The 27,152-nt window shown below is 35.9% G+C and overlaps 2 protein-coding genes across 2 annotated transcripts in view; one reads left to right on the forward strand and one right to left on the reverse strand.

Annotated features, from left to right (window-relative positions):
• Ipo9 (Importin 9) overlaps window positions 1-20,374 on the reverse strand; it is a 55,942-nt gene extending 35,568 nt beyond the window's left edge. Inside the window, exons 1-9 of the mRNA XM_083117162.1 lie at window positions 19,945-20,374; window positions 15,096-15,229; window positions 11,788-11,993; window positions 8,007-8,240; window positions 4,832-5,039; window positions 4,216-4,374; window positions 2,546-2,697; window positions 1,761-1,859; window positions 647-893 (exon numbers count right to left, since the gene is read on the reverse strand). Of these exons, the coding sequence (XP_082973288.1) occupies window positions 647-893; window positions 1,761-1,859; window positions 2,546-2,697; window positions 4,216-4,374; window positions 4,832-5,039; window positions 8,007-8,240; window positions 11,788-11,993; window positions 15,096-15,219 (1,429 nt within the window). The 5' untranslated portion in view covers window positions 15,220-15,229; window positions 19,945-20,374. The remainder of the gene's footprint in view (window positions 1-646; window positions 894-1,760; window positions 1,860-2,545; window positions 2,698-4,215; window positions 4,375-4,831; window positions 5,040-8,006; window positions 8,241-11,787; window positions 11,994-15,095; window positions 15,230-19,944) is intronic.
• A 3,581-nt stretch (window positions 20,375-23,955) lies between these two features.
• The window catches only part of LOC145983957 (dolichyl-diphosphooligosaccharide--protein glycosyltransferase subunit 1-like), a 40,064-nt gene continuing 36,867 nt past the window's right edge, over window positions 23,956-27,152 (forward strand). Inside the window, exon 1 of the mRNA XM_083117163.1 lies at window positions 23,956-24,296. Within this exon, the coding sequence (XP_082973289.1) occupies window positions 24,042-24,296 (255 nt within the window). The 5' untranslated portion in view covers window positions 23,956-24,041. The remainder of the gene's footprint in view (window positions 24,297-27,152) is intronic.

A 27,152-nucleotide genomic window follows, 5' to 3' on the forward strand; every position in this document is an offset into this window, starting at 1 on the left:
TGATAAATAAAAAAGCAAAATTTCATTACAAAAACAGAGTCAATTTCTGGTTAAAAGTGGTAAATAAAATAAAATTTCGCAGTTATAGCGGTGTAAAAGAGGTATATAAAATGACATTTTGGTTTTAAAAATGTGTATATAACCCAAATTTGATTTAAAAACTACACTTATTACACAAAATAAACATAACCCTTCTAATAGCATATTTATGTCATTACCAGAATATTAGGTTTATGTATTCCTGTACAAAGGGGTCCATTTTTGCTTCTTAAGTATTTACAGCAGAATTAATCAATTTTCTGTGAATTGCATAACTCTCAGGATAATTCTGACTTCAGAAAGTGTTGCATCGGTAAATAAAGTCTAAATTTCATGTTTAAGAGTCTATTTCGCATTTTGCAGTTCATTTTGCATCATTTCGTGACAAAACAGGGTAGGAAAATGCACCTCACACCTTTCAGAAACATGAAAAATTAACATTACAATGTGTTATTTCACATTTCGTGTTTTCGTCAAAAACAAAATATGCATGCCTCTACCAATTAGCCATGATCACACATAAGTTAATCAATAAACACCAACATACACTCATTCACTCTCTCTTTCTTACATCAACTATACTCTTGAAGTTAAAAATCAACGTTACCTAGCAGTTCAACATCTGATGTAATTACACTTTCCAAGAAATTTTGTACATTTAAAGAAAAACTTATTGTTTTCAGTTTTCCAATCAGTAAGTCTTTCACAGATCCCAGAGCCAAGAGGCAAGCTTCATGAGTTTTCCACCAAAAATTATTTTCATGTTGTCGTTGTTCCTGCGCTTCTTGTGAATGTCTAACTATTGCTTGGCCCAAGCCAATCAAGCTTTCATCTTCGATTTCCTTACACAAAGACTGCAATACAAGATCAGGATCTTAAAAACATATATATATTTATTACAATAGGCTGAAATAAAGTTATAAAGAAGTCTTCAACCACTTCTTCTCAAACAGCAACTAATAAAATTTTCCGCTTTGAACCTTTACAAAAAAATATAAATGTCCACATTCCAATGTAAGACAACTTTTATGACTTAGTTTCACATATAGATTTCAAAGGCAGTTTCAACAATAATAAAAAAATCATTCCAAGAGTAGAAACACATTAAAAAAATAACTTACAAAACTTTAAAATTGCCAATTTTAATACAGTGGAATTCTGATGTGTCTTGGAATTTACATTTCTCACATTATGCATTCAATCATCATGGATCATAAAGTCACAAAAAGTATAAAATCAAGGTTTCTCTGTATAATTACACCAGCATGTACATGAGAGCTTGGCTTTTTATTTTAACCTTCTATCACCAGATGGTTGATATTTCGACCACACTTGTATTCCTGTTGAGGATGGATGGTAAATATATCGACCAGCAGCAATTAACGCTGCAATTTTTTTAAAAAAAAAATTGAATTTTTCCTCTTCCTCCTCTAATACTAATTATTGGGAGGCACAATGTATAAATTTTACCTCCACTAAAAACCCTGTTATTAAGAAAGAAAACAAAATCAATTTCTCATCTCTTCAACAATTAGTTTTTGAGCTAAGTTTTTCCCCCCTTTTCTTTTCCTTTCTTGGCAAGTTTGAAAAGCAAGTACTTGAAAAGGCTACAGCTTCAACAAGAATACACATGCACAAGGTTCCAGCTGCTAAAGGTTAATACTGATAAATCAAACTTTCAGTATCTGCAAAAAGAAATCTTCTGAACCATTCACACTTACCAACATTAGATCCTGTGCTGAGATTCGAACTGAATATGAATATGTATCTTCATCCTCATCCTCAACAAATCTGTTTAGATTAGAGCACCACATTTGTATCTGAAAAACAAATAAATGAAAATGTTAGAAACTATTGCAAAGTGGTTCAGGAACCATCAAAATGTAACAACCTTAAATCTTTACGAAAGGTTATAAGTTGATAAAACAATCTGAAATTATTATACTTTCCAAAATTTCATTAATAATAATAATAAATAACATTGACAAAAAGATTGAAAATTATGTACATACCTGTTATATGTTGCCTTACACCATGGGAGCTTTCTGGGAGGCTTTTCAGTTCAATTTTAATGTATTTTTTTTTCTTCTAAATGTCAATAGGAGAGGGTCCAAGGTGACCACAAAATACACTGGCTTGGTGAACAAGGTCTCTCAGGATATCAACCAGGTGAGCTTCTGAGCTTTCGAGAGATAACATCGCTCTCATCTTCAGGGTAGAACTCCACTTATAATTCTTTCCAGTACTCAACTGGTCGATATCTCAAGAGGATCTGTTCATCATTCGTCACCAGGAAAGCTTCAAAACTTAGTATATTGGCTTCTCTCAACTGTGGCAACCTTGAATCTGTTGCAAGCATACAGGGTAAATATCGATGATTTTTGAGGGTTCATAGAATTAAAATAAGGTTTTAACGAAGCAAACTTAATGAAAAAATATTGGTCACGCTGTGCAAGTACATCAGTTTTATGTGGCAACACCCTGTATACATATTAATGTCATTTACCTGTTCTTCAGTGATCTTCATGTAGTGGATCAAATAGTACATGACATTTGTTAAGAGAGGTGCAACTTCTTTCCTGAACTTTGGTGATTCAATTACAGCATGTACAAATTCAAAAATACTAAGGATCAGGTTCTCGAAACCTATTGTTCCACCTGCAACATGCAAGAAAAGTAATTACATGAAAAATGTCATGGAAGATTCTATAAAGTAAGGATTCATGTTCAGCATACAAAATTTCTCCACAAGATTTTTTCTTCTTCAATTTGGAAAGAACAAAAATTAATATTTAACATCATTAACATTGAAACTAAAGGAATCTTTCAATATTGAAGTCTTTTTTATTTGTTTGACAAGTGCAAAGCAAACTTTTTTTTGTGGACAAATGTAGAAATAAGCAAAATGTTATCACTACAATATTTTGCAAAAATAATTGGCATATAGAAACTGCAAGTTCCGCATCATGGCCATGCAGCCGTAGGTGTCATGCTTTGGGCTCCGGCTACAAGATGTGCACAGGTTCAAGTCTCCTGGCGAAAAGCGTAACAATATTTCTCCTGAGATTTTAGTCTGTGTATGAGATAGTGGCCTCCCACCATCATGAGGAAATTCAGGAGCTATGAATGAGTAGCGTAACTCAGTCACAGAAACCTACAACGATGACTGAGGGTTCATTGTGCTGACCACAGATCACCCCATTACTGGTTGGATGATATCCCACCTCAGCGGGAGGGAGTGAGGCCGGTAGTTGGTAGGTAGGACCTGGCCCTCATAGGCTGTTGCACCACGGGTTATTATAGAAACTGCAATTTTGATTGATTGATTGAATTGGTGTTATAAGTACACTTTATGCACAGAAGGCTAAACAGGACTGAACCCACAGTTTAAAGTGGGATCCAAACCACTACGTGTTCCACCAGGTATCAAACCCTGGATCCCTTGATTACAAGGCGACGACACAACAACTGTGCCATCGGGGAGGCATTGCAATTTTGATTCACAATGTCCAAAGCACCATTAAAAGTGTATTGTTCCATTCTTGTTTTCTCTAAGAAGCTGGTTTGGTGAAAGCTTCAGGAAGTAAAAGTATGTGTCAAAAAGGTGACCATTACATGTGTGACACTTATATCTGTACACCAATGCTGGCTTCTTCAGCTAAAGTGAGTCTGAATATTTTGATTCACTTCGAGAAAGGCAGACCACCATGATGAATGGATGGGTGGCTTTGGGCAGCACCCAGAATGCTGGTATTGTCATACCAGACCCACGTTTCATCACTAGAGACAATTTGATACACCTTGTTCACTGGAGTCAGGTCATGGGGCACCCACCCATGTATAAAACTTTCTAACCTTCCTTATTGCTGTCAGGCACCAAAACAGATACCTGGGTGCACACGTGCCCTCTCTGCTATCACATGGGAACTTTGCCAGGGGGTCAGTTTCTGTGATCTAATTCAGTAGCATTACAAATAAATGCCAATAATTACTAATAATCAAATTATATGCAAATTAAAATCATAGTAGGCTTTTTAAAAAATTTTATCCCTACAGATATATACTGAAAATAGCTTTGTGTAGCCATACAAATGTGAATATCTAACAAAGAGCTCCTGTACTTCTTGTTCCCAATATACTTAAAGTTCTATATTCAATTATAGTCAAAAAACTCACCATCAGAATCCACAATTTCCTCCATATGTTCCAAACTGTTAACAACTGATCTCACGTAATAATCACAATTCCTTGTAAGCAGAGTCCATACAGGTCCGAGAACTTCGTGAAGCCAATGTGACATTAGTTTAGGAACATGTTTCATTAGTAATGTCAATGCTGTAAAAAGGAAAAATGTAAAGATTGAGTAAATAAATGTGATTTGATTTATTTTACTTCACCTTTTGTGCCACTTTCGGCTAATTTACGAAGATGGGGATGAGTGATGATATGATGAAATTGATTAATGGACACTCACAAATATCCATGCCCAGGCCAGGATTCGAACCTGGGACCCCTGGCATCGTAGCGCGATGTGCTAACCACATTGAGTTAATAACTTTGAACAAAATAATCATATTTGACAGGATACAAATTTGCAGATACTTCAAATTGTAGGAAAATTTTTCGTGAAAATGAAGTGTTAAAAATTTACAAACACATCCTTTTATATATACATGTAATAGCCAAATGCACAATAAGAAATGCCAATTTTACCTTCTATGAAATTAGTAAGCATAAATATATCAATTACCTACATGTAGTAAATGTGTAAATAAATGGAAACAGTAATTACCTTTCATGATTTCCATTTTTAAACCACAGTCACTCAGTGCACCATCTGCAACTGCAAGTCCTTGAACCAATTTTGCACAAAATGAAGGAAGAACTGGCGTCAGTATGCTTTTTGCTACTCCCTTGTTGTACTCTGCCATAACAGATATCATATACACACAAGTACCAAAGATTTCTACAGCTCTTCCTCTGATCCTTACATTATATCGCTAGAAATAAATAAATAAAACATGGTTTCAAAGCAATGTAGCTAACAACCATGTATATTGTATTTAATAGTATTATACTTCTAAACAATGTTGGTCATACTAACAGTATTTTTGGTTTTCTTTGTTTATTTTCCCTATCAGTTGCAATTAATGTGTGCATGTGGTTTGGCTGATGAAATTAGCTGGTAACTGCACCATTGTCCAACATAAGGTTGAGTTGTGTTTTAAGTCCACTTTATGCAAAGTAAGGCTAACAGGGACTAGACCTACAGCTTAAAGTGGGATCCAAATCACTATGTGCGTCAACCGGGTATCAAACAAAGGACCCCTTGATTACAAGGTGACGACACTGCCACTGCCCCCCCCCCCCCCCAACATAATGTGATAGGATGAAGATACATTCTATGTATTTTCAGTTGGGTATGATGCTTCTGGCCCAAAATTTCGGTTCTTGATCTGGATACCTGGATCTCATCGCATCTGGATATTTTCAGAACTGGGAAATACACAATTTTTTGGCCATCCATAATTTATGGATACTGCAATTAAGAAATATTATTAGACATCAGTTATAGTTTCTTTTGTTTTCTGATTGAGAGGCAATCACAGGGGCCTCGACTTAAGATCCTATAGCATCATGTGAAAAGTACACCAAATATTATGTAGTTTTGTTGCTCACACTAAGATAATAAAATTTAAAGTGTAATATTTGGGCATCAGATCAATACTGGAATTCCTGTAGCATTATAAGCCAGCAAAAGCATATCGGAAATTTAAATCGATAATGTACTCACCATTGCTTTCATTCTGTACCTTTCAAAGTATTTTTTTTTTTTTATTCCTGTACACTAAAAGGCAGAAAAAGACTTATATGGGTGTTTATTTAATTTGTTACCTAAACTGGTCTTGTCATTACAAACGCAATCAAGAAAGGAAAAGCATATTTTCATCACACCATATAAAACTCACTCATAGCACTATTCTTAAAAAATTCTTCTTCAGTTCATTGTGCTTGTTTTCATAATTGGCATAATGGCCTCCCTGAAGGCATGGTGGTAGCGTTGTTGCCTTGTAATCAAGAAGCCCTGGGTTTGATATCTGGTGGAGGAACATAGTGGTCCAGACCCACTTAACCTTTCTGTGGACTTGAATTGTTTAATCAATCATAATTGGCATAAAGAATAAACCCACAATATTTCAAATAATTAAGATGGTTCAAGAAACTTCTTCAGCTAATATTGACATGAATTTTGTGATGCTCTAGACTGATATAGCACACTAAACCTGTACTTTTGTGTGTATACATATTTATGTAAGTATTTAAATGCAAATGTATTTACATGCATCCACAGCCAACAGCAAAAAATATTTTAAGTAGCTCTGCTTATAATCCAATGCTTGTTATTCCCTCCCTCCCATGTACAATTTTATGTAATTGGTCAACTTAGGCATAATCAAAACAAAACCAACCGACCACTCTGTGGCAAAATAAAGGGATGGAAAATGGAGCTCTTTAAACAAGAATGTAACTCCAACAACTACATAACAAGCCTAAAAATTTAACAAAACTTTTCTTTATTGGTGCATTAAGTACTATAGTCTTAGAATACAAGAATTTAGCATCATTTAAATTGCTGAAAAATGTTGAGATTAATATTAAGCTACAAAGCTGGAAAATCAGACTCCTCATATAGCAGGAAAGGAAGAAAGAATAATTTCCATTGCACAATATACTAATTGTGCATACAGCCCCGGCGCCCACCCAGCATCGAATGACATGGGTACCTGGGGGAAACCCTGGGGGGTAAAGGCGGTCAGGGGCGTGATGCTGATCACATCACCCCCCACTCATGACCGGATCAAGAAAGTGTGGGGCGTTAACCCCACACCCCCTATACGCCTTCATGGCGTCGTGCTTAGCACAGGAGAGCACTTTACCTTTTTTGCATATCCTTTTTTACCATCATATTTAGCTCAACTCAAACCTTGCAATACTTTATATCATGTTAAAAACTCCAGTAGCATAGTTCCACTACATTCCTCACAATTACTTGAAATATATGCAATGGACTATACCTTCACGACAAATTATGTTCCAAATAAGTGCCGTTCCACATTGTACATATTTGGAACTATATTTTTAAAAATATAAATATATAACATATATTATATAAAAATATTAAAAATATAAAAATTTAAAAAATATTAACCTACTGTACATTTACTTTCTTTTTCTTTCTGCAAAGTAATATATTCAGGTCATCTGAAGTTTAGTTATGATTTCTGGTGGAATGAGACAGTCTATGCAGTAAGACATCATGTATGGTGGTGTCCATTCTTAGGGTATCAGGATCAAGTAATAAGAATCGAGGGGGGGAGGCCTTAGGAAACTTTCAGACCAAAGTGATTGTTTGATTAATTCATTTAGTGTGGGCACATCAGAACATAGGCAATTTTTGCCCATCACACAATACTAACTAACTACTAAATAAAACAAAATTGAGGACAGGCCCCTAACAAGAACATAAAATATGCCTTTTAGAAACTTCATTACTTACTACTATCTCTGAGAACTGAAATCTCCTTACTTCAATTAAAAGCTGAGGATGTAAATATTTCTGATTTTCAAGACCGAAGCCTGCTACTTCTTCTCTTCAAGTGGCTTCCCAATTGTCCTCATGATGCTGGGTAAATGGGTAAACACCACAATAATTTTGGGTGATTCCCCAAAGAATCGAAAGTGTGACTTCTGGAACCAAAGGCTGGAGTACTAACCATTTGGCTACATGGGAGCCCAATGACCGTGACTACTACATGAAAATACCAGCAATTGGAGGTGTAAATGTTAAACTAAAACAATTCAAAACAAAATCCAAAATGTATTATTATACTGTGCTGAATTTAATATAAAATTAAACTCATGTATCTTTCTCATGACCTACTGCTGATTTCAAATGTTACACTTACCTCATCCGATACAAAAATTCTGTACATTTCTGACAGAATAACAGGTGCTATGTGATGAAACTGAGTATCTGTGATATCTCGAGAAAATTCAGTCAGCACTCTCATGGCACCATGAACAGCCCAATTGCTCTCCCCAGAAAGGCAACTAACAAGTGTGTTGAAAAGATCTGGCCAATGCTCGGGCCAATCCCAGTGAGCAATTGCAGACACAGCATAAGCAACTGAAGATCTGACCTAACAAGAAAATTAGAACAACGACTAAAGTATAAAAAACAAAATGGTAGTTTCTATACTTATACACATGATGGAAATTTTTCACTTTGGATATTTCTGATAAGATAGTATTACATGTATCAGCTCACTGCAGAGAAATGTGATCAAGTCCAGGAAGCTACTACATGCATGATCTTGACATGAAGCTTTCTGAGTGGTCTCTTGTTAAGATAATCGAATGACATCATCATACAATGATCTGACAAGAGAAAACCCACCACCCTATTACAAGAACCAACTTGGAGCATGGCCATCAGAAAATATCAAATGCATCTGATTTTCAAGCTGCAATCTGGTGTTGGTTTTCTGCACAGCAAGTTGAAACATGAAATTCAGCTAATACTTGAACATGAAATATTTATTGATTTCTAAATAAACCAAAGTTGAAGTTTCATATTTATTGGTAGACATTTACAGATACTGATCACCAATATTCTACTGATCCTATCAAAATGCTGCACAAAGAACCTGAATTGTTCGTTCACCTCATAACCATGTGAGGACCTCCCCGATGGTGCAGTGATATCAAGGGGTCCTGGGTGTGATACCCAGTGGAGGCACATAGTGGTTTGTATTCCACTTTAAACTGTAGGTCCAGTCCTGATTAACCATACTGTGCATAAAGTGGACTTAAAACACCCAACTCAATCAATCAAAACCATGCGATTGCAAAAGTCTTACATTACAAAAAGAAAAAGTATTTCTTAACATTTTCTTTACAAAACTTGGGTAGAGAAATTATGCTTTTATATTCATAAAAATTAATGATGGTACAGATTAATCAATAATCAATCAATACTGGCCATTTACTATTTTTCTGACTATATGCAAGTGTTTTGTAAAGTAGAAGTATAAATCTGCAGTTTCATTTTCAAAAGTAAAATGCATTACAGTCACTTAGTTACAAGCATTAATTAAGGAGGTTAAAGACGCATGGACGTTCTTCAAGGAACATTTACAATTTTATAATGGTACTTTATTGAAATTGGCAAAAATTTAATATTGATCCATCCTTAATAAAAACTATAACAAAATGACAGGAAACTGTACTGAATTGCAGGTGATTAAAAAAAATATCAGTGGCATTATTGGCAATTTTACTGAAAAACTGTTACACTAAAATGTCTATATTTGTCGATATCAACAGAGTATGAATTAATCTGTCCCATCCATAACCAGTAGCATAACTAACATGCACTGCGCCTTCTACAACATTCAGTTGTGCTGCAACTTTACTCATTAAAAAAAGATCTATCTTTTCTAAAATATTAATTCACACCTACATTTACATTAGATACAAATATGAAAATACATGCATGTAATTTGAATCAATGTAAAAGCTAGTACAAAAGGTTAAGACAACAGACAAACTAAAAATACAGTTGAACTCAAGTCAAGGTGAAGAGAAAATAATACCTATAACTCACAATTACTTACAAATCGGATTTAGATATAGTCATTATTAAAATACTGCAATTCTATCTATGTTGAGGAACAAGATATAATATAGGTAATTACTGTCATAAAGTGGTAAATTAACAAATCTAAAAGTTTCGTGATAAGAACTTTTTCAATAGCTGCATATCTTCCCTCTTGTTGACAGCTGCATTTTGTTGATTTACTCCCCAATTCTAAAAAATTCTTTAACCCTTAAAGGACAGACAGTGACATGGGTGTCACAGCAGGTATTTCCCTTAAAGACTGCTTGTGACACGTCAAAAGTAGCTTTTTATCGTATTATGTTACTTTTTTAACATACGAGGGGGTGCTGAAAAGTTCGTAGCCCAACCCAGAAGGATTGCACGTGGAATGATAAAACTTTACAGTTTTAAAGAACATATCGTGGTATGTACACATGCAAATTTTCATATTAATAGCGGAATTGTTATTGTGGTTTTCAGGCCCCTGAAGTGATGCATGTGTGCCCAGCCAGCGAATTTCACAAACATCGAGATCAGAGGTGTCATCAAATTTTTGTTCCACCAAGGAAAGTCGCCGAAGCAAATTCATGAGGAAATCAGTGGAACACTCCGGGACTCTCCTCCATCATATGCAGTGGTGAAGAAGTGGGTGGCACAGTTTAAACGTGGTAATTTTTCAAGAGATGATGCTCCACGTGCAGGAAGACCAAAAACAGTGACTGTCCCCAAAATCGTGGATGAAATTCATGACCTTATTCTTGAAAATCGCAGAATCTCAGCAAAACGTGTGGCAGAGATTATGGGCATTCTCGGGAACGCGTTGGTACCATAATTCATAATGACTTGGACATGCGCAAGCTCTCGGCAAAATGGGTTCCCAAAAATCTGTCAGCAGATCAAAAACGTGAAAGAGTGAGGACATCAAGGGTAGTCATAGCCCATTTTGAACGCAATGCCGACCAATTTCTGTCACGGATATTAACCATGGATGAAACATGGTTGTACCACTACGATCCTGAAACGAAACAACAGTCAATGGAGTGGCGGCACTCAGGTTCCCCTTGCCTCAAGAAGTTCAAGATGCAGAAGTCGGCTGGGAAAGTGTTTGCAACATTCTTCTGGGATAAGGATGGAGTTGTATTCATAGACTCCCTGCCCAAGGGTCAGACATTTAATGCAGAGTATTACTCTGCATTACTCACAAAATTGAAAGACAAATTGAAAGTGCAACTCCGCGGAAAAATGAAGAAAGGAATTCTGTTCCTGCAGGACAATGCCCCTGTCCATCGAGCACTGCAAACACAACTGACATTGCATGATCTAGGGTTTCAATGTCTAGATCATCCCCCTTATTCCCCAGATCTAGCTCCGTCAGACTATTTCCTATTCCCCAAACGCAAACAACACTTGAAAGGACGCCATTTTGGATCTGATAAGGAGGTGATTAGTGCTACGGAACAGTGTTGTGTGGAACAGCCTTCAGAATTGTTTTTCACTGGTCTGCAAAAAATGGAGCAACGTGCAAAGAAGTGTATTGAACTTCGGGGGGAGTATGTAGAATAACTGTAAAATTTCATCATTCTACGTGCACTCCTTCTGGGTTGGGCTACGAACTTTTCAGCACCCCCTCGTACTGTAACTTGGATAATGATCGGAGATACATGTAAGTGAGCACAATCAGGAGAACTACAAAAAGAAAAATGATTGATTGAATTGGTGTTTTAAGTCCACTTTATGCACAGTAAGGACCTACACTTTAAAGTGGGATCCGAACCACTATGTGCCTCCTCCACTGGGTATCGAACCCAGGACCCCTTGATTACAAGGCAGCGATGCTACCACTGCGCCATCAGGGAGGCCCACAAAAAGAAAAAAGAAAAGTTCTCTCTCACAACAATGATATTAAGTATGTTTCTGCAAATATCTTATTCCCTTTCGAGTTTCTTCATACTGTTGTGTTGGGTCAATGCATGGCTAATTTCAGCATAAAATAGACAAAGTGTTCAAAAGTATTTTACACTAAAATGGAAAAATGTTGGAAAATGAAATGAAACATAAGTCGCACATAGAAAATCTGAAGGAATTACCTTGCTGCTTGGTTCATTCAATCCCCGAAGTAACATTTGTCTTATAGTAACTTTAGCTTCTTCCAGTGCTTCTGGAGGTTGAAATTTATCTGAATTGGATGACCAATGCGTCTCAACATATTGTTTGAGCAAAACTGATGCTAACTGTCTCAATGAAAGATTGTTATTTGAATTTATGGTTATCTCAGTCAAATGAAACCCAAAATCTGGATAAAGAAAAAAGGGGTACAATTAAGAAATTAGAATGTACAAGATGATTAACTTCTAACAACAAAGCATTAGCACAGATTTATGCAAAATAAATAATAGCTACTTAGCAATCATAATTACCACTGATGGTAGTTAATTCTTCAAATATGCCTCCAATTTAATCTAATGGTTCCTTCAAACCCCATAACTATTTATCACATCAGTGTTTCATATCATATCAAGTCAGATGAATATAGCCACTATCACAACTACCAAAACTATCCAGATATGCAAACATTATAGTATTCTTACCGGCTATTAACATACTCCTTATAATAAATCTCACACCTGTTGTTCCCAAAAATTAACATAAATTTGATGATTAACTACAAATAATGATGAAATCACAGTGTAAAAATGTATGAAGTCTGCCAGGATTCTGACAGTAAAGAAAGCAACATACTTGTTAAAAACAACACAAAACATATGAATAACAAGCCGTGTCTCGACCAGCCTTGATGATCATTCCGAGATGGAATTGAAAGCTCTTGATGTGTTTTCTATTGTACTGTTTGTGTTGTTTTTAACAAGTCTCTCAAGATTCTTTTGCTTTTGAATTTCAGACCTGTGCATGAAATATCTTCACTTAACTTTCAGGTTTATCCACTAGTAACATGATTAAACAATGGAAACTATGCAACTAAATTTTCAATTTCACTTTCAAAGCCTTGAACAAGGGTCCTATGATAGTAATTAATTGTGGTCACATTACAAATAGCATTAACCTTAAAAGAGTCTACACATATTTCATAACTGCTACTTCCATCTTACATCTTACTTACATCTGCAGAAAGCTACAGAGGTCCTGGGTTCGAATCCCAGCCTGGGCAGGGATGTTCTTTGAATGTCCCTTCATCAATTTTATCGCATTGTCACTCATCCTCATCTTTATGATTAGATGAAAATAACCAAATCAATAAATCCAATAGATATATAGTTTTGAAGTGTACTAGAGGCACATTTACCACATATTTCAGGTTCACATTCCTTTATACTTACATTTTTCTTTTTAAAATTATATCAAGTCTGAAACAAGCAGAGGCATTAATATTTCAAACCACTGTGACCTCTACCAACATTATATATCCATATTAGGGCTGAGCCAATACTGATGCTGATGTATCGGTATCCATTAATACCAGTGGTATCAGTATCAGAAAGTATCCGTTGGAATTTATTTTCCACACCAGCTGATACATTTCCTGCATTTCAGTCTTTCATGGGACATGCAAAAATGCATTGCGACACTTTCGCACAGTCTAATTAATTATCCTTGGAACTATGCAAAGAAAATTTCAACTTTTTTTTTTTATTTTGCACAAGTTTTGCATGAAAAGATGGATTTTGTGATCACATAATATGAATTTTAATATTCTGATGTAATTCTTGGAATATTTTAAATCAAATATCTTGCTAAATTGATACATATCATTGGAGTGGAATAATTACGCATTAACTTTTAGGAGCCCAAGGCCATTTTCACAGGTGCCCCAGCGAATTTTGAGCAAAATGCAGATTAAATAAGTGTAGATCGGAGGCTAATTGCCCTAGAGAGATAAGTGATATACCGCTGTATGCAGAATGAACCAGAGATTCAGACTATATAAAATTATGCAAATTTGGCATATATGTGGCAGGTAGGAGGGGGAGAACACTCAAAATTCCAAAATTTCGGGAAACAATGGGGATTTCCCCCTCCCCCCAAGGAAAAAGTACATGACAGTGTCAACATGCACATGGAAATTATCGCTGGCATGTAAGGAACACAAAAATATTTGCATTATTATCGTATGACCAATGTAACGCGAGTTGTACTTCCAAAGGGAATGGTCAGCACACCACTGATTAAAGCTTCAAAATGCAGAGTTACCTTGAAATGACTGTAGCTCAAAGGCTAATTGCCCTAGAGATATGAATGAAATACCGTTGTACGCGGAATGAATCACAGATTTACACGATATAAAACTTATGCACTTTCGGCATATATATATATATGGAGGGGGAATCTCCCAAAAATCTTTTTTCTTAAATTGGGGTTTCCCCCCACCCCAACCCCCCGAAAAAAAGGACATGAAAAGGTCAACATGCACATAGAAATTATCGCTGGCATGTAAGAAACAGAAAAATATTTGCATCATTATCATATGAACAACATAACATGAGTTGTACCCCTGAAACGAAAGGGGTACAGCTATTTTTAGACAATGCAGGGTTACCTTAGTAGCCACTTGTGAAACACTTGTGCTCAAGAACAAAGGCTTTTCTTCAGAGTGCCTCGAACATTCATTCTTACGATGCAGTTTCTTACACCCCTCCCCACTTGCCCCTGCATGGAAAACATTCCTTTTGACCTCAGGTACCGATAAACAAACTTCCTTCGAATGCACTTGCCAGGGGTGAGGGAAACGCATTGCTTTGGAACAACAAAGCTGGCCTTCCTTTGTTGGCAAAATTTTTCCCTTGAAAAAAAAAAACATGCAATAAAGAAGTCTCCTTCTCGACACCATTTTCTTAAAAAAAAAAAGTGCAACAATCATTTCTGTTAAAGACATGTCTTAACAACAATATGAAAAAAGAAAATCTGAATTATATCCAAAAATAGCGAAGTAATAACGTAAAAACTACGACCTTGAAAAAGTGTCTCGATCAAGACGATCGGGCACCCAAGGGTTACCTAAAAGCATCTCGATCGAGACAATCAGGCACCTAAAGGTTAATATTGATCAGTATTCTGAACAACTTTGATTTATTACAATTTTAAAGTATCGGTATCGGTGGGAATCGGTAAGATTATCGGCATCAGTATTAGTATTGGTTCAAAGTGGTATCGGCTGTCCAAATCCATATCATGAAATAACATGAAACTATTATGACAACATGAAATTATTTTTGTCATCTTAAGAGTTTTAAAATGTTGGCAGGAGGTCAGTCATACATCTGTTCCAAACTGTCTTGTGTGTGTGTATTTCCAATTAATTAATGATTACTGTAGATCTACATAAAAAATTAAATGAAAAGTATTGAGTGGTGGTGTAATGAAATATATTGCTTTACCTTACCTTCAGTAACTTCTAGGGCTTTAAGCCTCTGTTCAGCTGCTGCTCTTTCTTCCTGAACTGGTGATAAAATATCAGATAATGTTTCTAACAGTGCTTCTTTTAGTGACGTACTTACTTCATCCATGGCTATAATTCTGAAATTTAAACCATAGAGTAATTAAGAAAAAAACTATTTCATAAATTCTGGATCACAATGCAGAGTTGTCAAATCACTAACAAAGACAATAGAGGATAAAAAGCAAAGGCAGCATTGAGCTAAATACTCACAGTTGGTGACTTTAAGAGACAAGATTGGAATGAAGGGTGGGAAATGTCAGAAGTAGGAATGGATTGATATGAAATTTTTACTGATATCAATTAAGTATCAATGTAAAATTTAACAATACTGATAAGTGATAACTGATATTGGGCCTTCCTGATGGCAATGGTAATGCTGTTGTCTTGTAATCAAGGGGTCTCAGGTTCACTCTCTGGTGGAGGCACATAGCAGTGAAATCCAAACCACTAAGTGCCTCCACTGGGTATTGAACCTGGGATCCTTGAATATAAGCAACAACATTACTACTACGCCATCAGGGAGACCCATAAGCAAGTACTTAATTGGTATTGATAATACTTTCACATGGGTCCTAATTTCTACGGGGGTAAGTCATTAAATTAGAGGAAATTTATTATAAACTTCATGGAGATTAATGTTCAATAAAAATTTGTATTTCAAGACTCAATTGGTTCCTTAGCAACATGCCATAAAGGTATCATGCCTGAGCAGTATGTGCCTGCACAGTAGCTTGTACAACATGGCCACTCCACTGTTGACTTGCACCGTAGAAAAACAATGAATTTTTTTTGTGGTCAGAGGTAGGGAAACCTTCTGAAATCTACAGCAGAATGAAGAGGGAAGAGTGTGCTAAATTAACAAATTCACTGGTCGATCTGTGGTTTCACTGCCTCAGTTGCCACACAAACTAGCCTCACACTCCAGTGTTCATCACTCACATTTCGTCTTCAGTCTTTATAAACTGATCTTTCCACCCATACATACACTCTCCACTCACTTAAACAATTGTCTCCATACTGAACCTTCATTCTGCTTTAGATTTCAGACCACAACAAACGAATAACACTTTCTTGCTCTTCTATGGTGCAAGTCAACAGTGGAGCAGCCATGTTATACAAGCCACTGTGCAGGTGCATACTGCTTGATCATCAAGACACCTTTATGGCATGTTGCTAAGGAACCAATTGAGTCCCAAAATATGAATTTTCATTGAGCATTAATCTCCAGGAAGTTTAGAATAAAATTGCTGCTATTTAATGAATTACCCTTGGAATTTATTTCTTCACTTTAAGAAACCACTGAAATAAATTGTCTTGATAAACCAACAAACAACATGAACATCTATCTCCTAACTAACTGACATAAGAATAAAGAGATATTATACAATTGGCAATTGGTTCATGTTATACCATTTAAATTACATTAAAACTCCACAGCATTATTACCCATTTCCTGAACATATAAAACATTCTTCTCTTGTAGTTACAAAAATTAGAAAGATTTGTTCCTATTACCTCATTAAAATATAAAATCAGAGTAATAATAAGTATATATTTGCTAGTTCTCATGTTTAAGAGAGAAATGGTTAGTGGGAGATGATGCATTTGTTCTCGGCTTAGGTTTAAAATAATCAGAAGAAAAATTCAATTTTCACCAGGATGTAAGAATAACAGGAGAACCTATTTTATCAACACACTTCTTTACATTTCTGAAGGACTTAACTAAAACTCATTATTTATTCATAAGTTATGTTGCTAAAATAAAACCATCAAACATTAGCCAACATGACATTAATGATTACTATTTTTCTAGAGCTCTGGACCACTCCATGGCCTATTCAGAGCAGAAATTTATCACTGAACCTATCTTTATTCCTTCTATTGTGGTTATTTTATGGTATATCACTCTGGGTAATTGATTGATTTGGTGTTTTAAGTCCACTTTATGCATAGTAAGACTAATCGGTACTGGACCTACAGTTTAAAGTAAGATCCAAACCATCACATGCCTCCACTGGGAATCGAACCATCACTCTTGAGTAAAACACAGTGATGAGGATGAATGATGAGAGGATGAAATGAAAAATGGGACAATGCAATGATGCATCCATGTCCTAAGCTCTGGCTTTGTAAGGTATTTTGCTGACAGCTCAGCCATGGAGGGCTACACTCTACATCTAACTGTCAAAAATAGCAGCCAGTGCAGCAGTGTATGCCAACAACTAAATGAACTATGGCAAAATCAAGTCAAGCCAACAGGCAACACACACTGCACATGTGCACTTCAAAATATGTTCAAAATAGCAAAAAAAAAACTAACTTAACCACTTGGTGAAGATAGCCACTCCTGTATATTAAATTATATATTAGACATGTTTAATGTGCTTTTCCCAAGCACAGCACATTCATTTTATTTACTGTACAATAGGGGGTGTATGATATATCATACCTAAAGAAGCACCAAGCATTTAAAGTGGAATCAAAACCATTGCCTCCAGGAGGTATTGAATCCATGATGCAGCGGGGGCACATAGTAGTACAAGTGCATAATTTTATTAATATTCCATGCACCATATTCTGATATGATTTTTATTGAACAAGTGCAGAAGGATATAATGCACCTTAGTAGGAACAAAAATTTCAAAATTGTAATGCTTGGTGATATAACTGTAGGTAGCAGGGAACAGACTAAAAATGTACTACTATTTTGTGATACACTCAGATGTAATCTGTATTATATTAATGATAAATCCACAAGAGCACAATCAGGTCTAGACAATACAATTACAGATACATACAACAAAAATGTAAATGTGAAGTATTTGACCCCGTATTGTCAGACCATTGTCATCTCTGGTTGGGTATACCATACTACCACATGAGAGGAGGTCACTGAATTTAAATAGTTTTTGTAAATGTATAACGAAATAGCTATTGGAAAATGGTATTTATAACACTGAAGCATTTGAGGAGTCAGTTGGTAACATAATCTAATTTACTGTACTAATTTTATTACTTGCTTTTGTATGAATTTGATTATAAAAATAAGCTTATTGCTAGAATTCTTAGTTTTGTATTGTGCAATAAATTGTTATTTAACCCTCCACCACATGTGACACTCCCCAACTAGGAAATTTTGCTTTATAAAGTTTAATAAAACATGTTTGAGAGGAGGCCTTCTTAGTAGCTTCCTCCTTCACTCTTACGAAGGTACTGGGGCAGCTAACATCAATAAACATTCAGTCCGTAGTTGGCAGTGAGTCTATTAGTTTGAAAGTGGAGTGACTCTCCACATGGAAGCCTCTGTGTATATAATATTGCCGAATCACGCATGTTTGCATTCTACTGTGATTTGATTTACCTAATCTACAAATCAGGTAATTTTTTGTTTTTTTCATTAGTTCTATATAGAAATAAGTATACAGGTTTCAAAATTTTGTTTCCTAAAAATATATCTTTAAGAGTCATCAAAGCAACTTTTGGTCTATTTACATGTTACGTTTCACTTCGTATATTATTATTAGTTCATATCACGTTCATGTCTTTATTTTCTAATCACTTTATGTTTAGATATGTACGCATGGGGCACATTGTTAGTTATGTATGCAGTGAATGTGATAACAAGACACAAAATGTGCAAGTGGACTGTCATTCAGATAGTCAGTAAAATAAATTAGTTGGTCCATTTTTGTCAATATCCTGTGCTTTATTCATTTGTACTTTTACTGGTATTTTGTCTTTTCCAAATATTCATTTATACAAATATTTTAAGCATAAACAATAAAAAAAAACTTCAGTCTAATATTTACACAAAATATAATAACATTGTAAATAGAAAATGTACAGTCCAAACATTGGAAATATGCAACAAAATATTTAAATATATGTTTAAAGGTAATAGCATGAATATTTACAACATACTATATTACAAAAATATTGAAAATACAGATGTGGAGTGACACTCTGCGTGCGTGTGACACTGATACAAGTGCTCACGCATGTGGCGCGGGGTTAAGGTTGCTTAATGACAATAAACAATTATATTCCAATCTAATTGCTGCGCTTACACACATTACTGGTGACAGAATTAAACAAACTGCATGGGCTATTGGAATGTTCACACAACTAAGTCAATTTCTCTTCAGTTTTCCTTTAAAACAGCTGTGCCAATCGTCGCGATCAGTCAAAAGAGAATGAAAAGTGACGTAAATAAAATAATGTTCCATAATCACAAAAAAACCCACGAAGGCTATAATTGATCATTTTATGCAAAATTAATTTATGGAAGTACCTATAACTAATTAGGAAACGTAAACACTTTACCACAAAAACATTTTCACATAGCTCGGACTATGGTTAGCTGATTTAATTATATTACTTCGCTTTTCTGCTACTTTTGGCTAATCGCGAAGATAAGGATGAGTGCTGATACGATGAAACTGACACTCGCAAAGAACGCCCATGCAGGGATTCGAAAACGAAACCCCCTGACGGCGTCAATTACATGCGCCTTGCATGTCAGAATACATAAAATTTAAAGTAAGAATCTGACAATAGTGTCAGATAATACCTACGTATGTGTAATATACAAAAGCAAGTTAATCACTGCAAATAAATTAATTATGCTTGCTGACGATGCTACAGTAAGGTGAATTTCAAAACAAACAAAAATTTAAAATTTATGCGTAACACACTAGCATATATATATTTCTATCCTGTTCTTTTGAACCTTAATAATGTAGCAACGAACTAACTTTCTCATCATTTCCGAAGTAGAAAGTAACATACTTACAAAATGGATCAGAGTTCCTCAACGTCAATAGTATGGAACACGGCAGGTTTTCCCGCCAAATATCTACAATTTGCTCGTTTTCTGTAACGCCATGAACATTGGGTTCTTTTTTCAATTAAAAATATAAACATATCAACAATGTATCCGCATGGCAATCTGATGAGTAATGATTATTTAAACATATAAATACTATCTTAGGAGTCGGATAAATAATCACGATTTATACTCTTTTGGAACATATTCCAATTTGAACTTAATCATGTATTTTTCATTAATTTCACACATCTGCTGGTTTGCTATGGAAATTCTACTGCTATGATATGGCCGGCGGCAAATCATCCACGATCATGTTAATGCGCTTTGTTTTATCCAGATCGAGATTCGAGAGTTGGAAGAAAAGCGCCAACGAACCAACATCGCGGTAATTTCCTTTCCTTATAAAAAGCACAAAAAAGTCTGAAAAGAACACGGTAAAAGAGAATGAAAATGCAAATGGTCGTTTTGCTGATTGTTACACTTGCAATAGTCCAGAAACAGTGACGTTTATACAGCAGGATTCGAATACAAATTTCCTTCAAAAATGATAACCATCAATAAGCATGTCTACCATTGAACCAGGCACGTATCCAGGAATTTCTTTATGGGGGGCTTAACACCATTTTTTAAGGGGTATAGTAAAAACCTCACAATTGTATGATTAAGACCAGTGGTGGTAATTGGGTTCCAAAACAGGTGGGGGGGGCGGAGGGCGGTGCAAGGAAAGTTTACTTTCTCTTGGTAGACAAGGCCATTAAGAGGTCATAATGTTGAGGCAAAAAAAATGGGGACCAACTATCCCTAAAATCGTCGCCACTGTGAAGCTGTCATTTTGATCAAAACGTGAAATCGGAACATTTTTTACCACTCAACTCCTCTGTTTTCAAGCATTAACATTCTGTGCCGGAACCATCTCAGTATGTATGTTTGTCCATTTCTTCTCATCAGGCAAAGAAACATCTGTGGTGTCTTTGAGTGTTTTTACGAAGCTGTTACACATGCACGGGATGGACAATCCACTCGACAACGCGTGCCAACTGGACGCAGACAGCTCTCGAATATGTATCTCTGTTTCGAGCCTGAACACCACTAACGTGTCTTGTCCTCCCATGTTTGCAGCTCTTATAAAAGCCGAAACCCACCAAATTGTTCAGATTCAGGCCTTAGCACTCACAAGTGTTCAAAAATGCCTGTCACAGCTTCCGGAGTCTTGATATATATCGGCACGAAACAAAGGAAGTCTTCCGAAATATAGCTGGATCACGAAACAATTATTGCACAATGAAATCCCTTCCGTTCCCAACACATCTAATGATCAAATGCTTATTCATTTATCTCCAGTGACATGCCCAAAGGAGGGTTGGTGAGGTCATAACCCCATTTCATTCAATATTCCGTTGTTTTTTGTTTTTTTTAAAAAAAAGAAGAACGTCAAAGACAGGATAAAAATGGCAAAATCAGGACTGACCACCAAAAATAGTATGCGTAACCCCCCTCCCTTCCGAAAATCCTGGGCACGCCACTTTTTATCTCGGACACATTTTTCTTTAAATCAACCTTCCAGAAGTTTTTATGATTCTGTATTGGAGATTGAAGTAAGATGCTTTCTTCCTGCAGGTTTGGATATGATCCTTTAGGGTGCTGTCGTCTGCCTGCCTTCACACCTAACCTTAACAAGGCCCTAATTTTCCATCCTTGTGACTTGGATTTTCAAGACTTAGGAAGGTTTCAGACCGAAGGGAAACGCGATACATGTCGATTGGAATGGGCCATTCAACAGCAACGTTTCACACCGCAGCGACACAAAAGGCATCACAAACCTAATTTCGACTTGTGAAATCCTCAGGCGACACGGTGTGAAATCTCTCTTATTAGGCTATTGTCATTGTCACCTCGAAGTAGTAGCTCTTGTTGACAACAGAAGAAAAAAATTCTCCTCAACCGGTGGGAATGCTCCTCAGTTTTCTTCTCTCTCCTATATTTTCTGTGCTTGTTCACTATACAGGCAACACCTTACGATTTGATATACGCAGGACATGTACTATGTAGACATTTTAACGAAAAATCGGTTGAAGTCAAGGATGGCTAGGTGGCTCAGTTGGTATAGCTCTGATTCGGGTCCTGGTAAAGCCTGAAATTTCCGCCTAAAATGTCTACATATGGAACATCTTCTTGCTTTCTCTTCTCGACATTCATAATATTTTCAGCTGTCTCTTTATGGTAGTAAGTGTTTGATTGTATTTTCAACCCAGTAGGCTTAAACAAAAGTATTTTTATACCATGAAATTCTCGGACTGCATATACGAAATTTAGTTCTGGCAAAACTAAATCATCACTCAAAACTTTGATTTTCAGTTGATCTATGCAGCTTATTTCTGTTTTAATAAACCACTCCAATATCCGGTACTGCTGAAATATTCACTTTAGAGAGAGAGGGGGGGGGGGGGGCTTGATCTCTTTGGCCCTCGACCCGAACTAGCACTACTTTGAGGCCCCGGAAGTTCTACTGTCGTCAATGTCTTCATTTAGGAATCACTCTTATAAAGCAACCAGAGGACGCTGACTAATCACAAATCGACTGTATGAATTGTCACACTTACCTCTGAAATCTCATTAACCGATTCTTTGTAGAGATGAACCGAAAAATTGAATCCGCGTATTTAGTATATCCTCATTATATTCTAGAACGTTCCGCAGATAAAACGATTTGTTAATATTGCCAGTAGTTGACTTCTTTTTTCATTGATAAACGTACCCTCTCCCGCCTTCCAGATATTAGAAATTACAACGAATCGCCCTACGTGTGGCGCTACCTTTGTTGTGCTGCGACAACACGGAAAGCGCAAGAAAAGATTAGATGCAATATTATCAACAACAGGGTTATAGAACATTCTTCGTCTTGCCTCGATAGTTGTCTATCTCCTTAAATCATCGTCGCATTATTCAAAAAGCCAAAAACCTAATTTTATCTAGTGAAAAATAAAAAAAATCCTGGGGGGGCTCGAGACACCTCAACCCCACCTTGGATACGTGCTATTAACAATAACAGGGTTATAGAACATTCTCCGTCTTGTCTCGATAATTATTTCTCCCAAATTATCAACACATTATTCAGGAAGCCAAAATCCTAATTTTTATCTAGTGTAAACAGAAACATTTCCTGAAGGGGGGCTCGAGCCTCCTGATTCTCACCTTGGATACGTGCTATTGACAATAATAGGGTTATAGAACACTCTCCGTCTTGTCTCGATAATTATTTCTCTCAGATTTATAAATTTATTATCTTCACATTATTTAAGACGCCTAAAATCTAATTTTATCAACTGTAAATTGAAAAATTTCCTGAGGGGGGGGGGCTTGAGCCACCTCATCCTCGCCTTGGATACGTGCTATTAACAATATTAGGGGTAGAAAACGTTCTCAGTCTTGCCTCGATAATTATTTCTCTCCTTAAATTTTGTTCACATTATTTAAGAAGCCAAAAACCTAATTTTATCTAATGTAAACTAAAAATTTTCTTGGGGAGAGGATCGAGCCCCTGTGCCCCATCTTGGATACGTGCTATTATCAATACAGGGTTACGGAACATTCTCCGTCTTGCCTCGATAATTATTTCTCTCCTTAAATTATTGTCACATTATATTTTCACACCACAAGAAACCAAAAACCTCATTTTATCTAGTGTAAACCTAAAACATTCGGTGGGGGCTCGAGCCCCCCTCTTGATACGTGCCTGCATTGAACTTTATGTATATTCTCTACAGTAATCAAATACTATTCGCAATAAAAAAATTGCAGAAGAGCGACAAGAACAAAAAAGATAAAAGCTTTATACGGAAAGAAAGAACATATCCCTCTATCTCCCCATGTCCATCGGTTTAGCGGCAGTGATGCTGTGTTCATGAATTTTGTCACAGATTATAACTTCGGCGTCAATGCTTACGTGTTATCAGCCGGCTCTCGGTGAAGTGTAGTGTGGCACGCGTACACGCGTTAGTGTGTTTGGAATTACATGTATCTTAATAGTAACTGAAACAACAACGTGGTGTAACATTTGTTGAATGATGATGTTTTCTGCAAGACTCATTCTCATTTTAGGAACAATTTTCCTGAACTGTGTAGTTGGCACTTCAGTGGATACAATCAATTCGGGGATTCGAAATAAAAATGTAGTTCGTTCTATTGATGTTGCTTCTCAACTCGTCAAGATTTCATCTTCTGTTACTGTTGAAAATTCTGGCAAAAATCCTGTTAAAAGCTACGTCTTTGCCACAGACGGTGATATCGAAAGTAGTCTTTCGTATATTGGAGCCCAGGTAAGCACCGATTTTGAACTGTATTGTATCTCAATATGGTCGAACATGCTGGTCAATGGCTCGTGTTTCGTAGAGAACTCATGTTCATGAAATGTTGAAATGAAGAAATTTCCAATTAGTTTATGTAGCTTCATCATTAGCTATCTTCATTTTTTGAAAAAAATCCTTTTATAGATCTCAGACTTGGCTAGGGTTACTCACGTGGATTTTTTCAGAAAATTACACAAGAAGAAGTCTTCCTTTTTTCTTTCATAAAATTGGTAAATTGCTGATACTTGTGAGAGTCAACATTACTAGCAAACTTGTAAAAAAACTGCTTAGTCAAGCTTCTAATGTTTCAAATAATTAATGCAGTGTGAGTCTCTTGGTTTCATCAGGTCTGTTCCCAGAACAGATTTCTTCATTTTTACAGACGAAACTACTTACGGTAATAAGTTCCTGTAGCATTGTCTAACATCTGGAAGGTGTTTTCTGTGATTTTGGAATGTATCATAGCGGAAATTCATGTTTTTGGTTGAAAATTAATTCTCCGACGGACAATAGCCTTTGGAAGGTATACCTTGGTAGATCATCACGCGTTGTGCTTGTGTTTTGTTGTTGTTCATTGGGATGCAGTGTTGCAACCTTCTGCAACCAAAAATACAAACTTGACTTGTCGTGGATGCATGGTGAAATTCATACCGGGAGCCCCACAAACCATTGACGGATAGCCCCAAAAAGCATTCACGCATAACCCCACGAACCATTTCCGGCAAGGTTAGGTTAGGCAAGCATAGTAAAAATTTTGTTCGTAAAACAATGCGAGAAAGTTTAAAAAAATCAACTTAGTATTTTTTCGGTTACGAAGGTTGAGACACTGCATAGCGGATGAAAATCGAAATAAAAAAAAAAGTACGACGTGTGATGAGGCTCGAAGATGTATGTACCATATTGTGTTTTCCGCAAGCTAAAACTACAAGGAAGATGTACTTGTAATGTGAAAAATTGTAATTACTTTCATGAAATAAACGTGGATAGGATGGGTGCAGGTAAATATGAGAGACATTTTAAATATTTTATTGGAACTTTGTCTAGAACCGGTTTATTGTGATGAAACCAAAGCTATACCATCACAATTCAGGTTATACTTCCATTTTTGTTGGCTTGTTATGATTATGTTCACCCAAAAGTAAAAAAAAAAATTAAAAACACTGTCTCATTTCTAACCTCAAAAAAGGTAAAATATGAGACACAATGAAGGTAAGAATGAGACATGCTTATATCTCAATGGCCATGCACTGTGGAACAGTAGGAATGAAATAATGAGACGGAGCATGAAAATATGAGTCACGTGGTATATATATATATTTTTTGTAACGTGAAAACTGACAGAGTTATGGCTTCTAGAATTAAAGCTCCAAGAAATCCTTAGAAATGAGAAGGCCTGTAGGAACATAGGAGACATAATAAATACTGTATAGGCCTATATGCAACACATTAAATAAAAAATGAATGAAATAGGCAACGTAACATAGCCAAGCCTACATTTAACAAAGCAGTTGTGTCTTGCCATAAACATAGAAATAAAGCAAACTAAAATTGTGTAGCTACTACTGATAGGCCTAGTTCAGTACATAAGCATATTAGGCTATGGCCAATGCTACTATTATTAAGAAAATATGAAATGTTAGGCCTTCGCAGTAAGCTATCTTATTCATTAACACAAACATTGAAAAAAAAAAAACCCTCACTTGTACAACAAGTTTAGGCCTACAGGTCTTGCCATAAAATCAAAAACGAACATTCTATACTGGTATTAACATTTCAATACAGCTCATGAATACCTAAATAAACAAGGAAAATAGGTAATTGAAACATGGTACCAAACAATATGGTAAGTCAAGAAACTGAAATACACGCTGGCAATTAACAAAACTAGGCTGTTTCAAACACATCAATTGGCTGAGAGAATCGATATTTCACTCTGTCCCCAAAAAGCACAGTTTTTGGAACCTCCAACTTCCCAATGATATCGGAAAAGCTTGTGACTGATATATCATTCTCGTCTACAAGAAAAGTGTATTTTGTTCCTGAATATCTCATTCCCATTATCTGGATATATTTTTTATCAAGAACTTCTTGCACGATACACACGTACCGAAATTCAGTACATTTTCTTTTACCACCTCTGAAGCAAACTAATATGTAGTCACCACGTTGAAGGTTTTGTGTGCTTTCCACTGGACTTGATAGTCAATTTTACTTTCTTTATGTTAAGACATCTTTAACATAATTGTAAATACATAAAAGGAAATGAAGAAGATAGGCGAGGTAAATAGGTAAATATCTGCTGTCTCATTTTTATCTTCACGTGTCTAATTTTGTCACCTAAATTGAAAAGTGACATAACTCATGTCACAAGGAGACTTTTTACATTTTTTTTTTTTTTTTTTTGCATTGATGTTAGTCTAAAGTTAAACCTTCAATGAGTTATGGTTTCAATTTTGCTCCTAAAGTAATAGATGGCTGGGTACAGCGAAAGTTTGTCATCGGAATTTGAAAGTTTTTTTTTTAAATAAAACAAGGAGTTGTAGTCAAGAGTTTTTTTCCCAGTAAATGACTTTTTTCAGAACACTGTAATATACATATAATGAAAGACAAGATCCTAGGCAACTTTTGATGATTTTTATTCAAAGTTTGAAGTACTGCGTTAGTGCAATATTTCACCGTCTCATTTTTAACCTTCATTTTCCCCGGTCTCATAATTACCTTCACCCACCCTACACCTTAAACAATGATCCTCGAAGCAGATAGATAAGTTTGAATGTTAAAAATGACTAAACTAAGAAGTTACAGGAGTTCGGGGAATAGTAAATT

The sequence above is a fragment of the Lepisma saccharinum genome, chromosome 2, assembly GCF_977018435.1.
Source record: "Lepisma saccharinum chromosome 2, izLepSacc3.1, whole genome shotgun sequence".
In the NCBI taxonomy this organism is placed as follows: Eukaryota; Metazoa; Arthropoda; class Insecta; order Zygentoma; family Lepismatidae; genus Lepisma; species Lepisma saccharinum.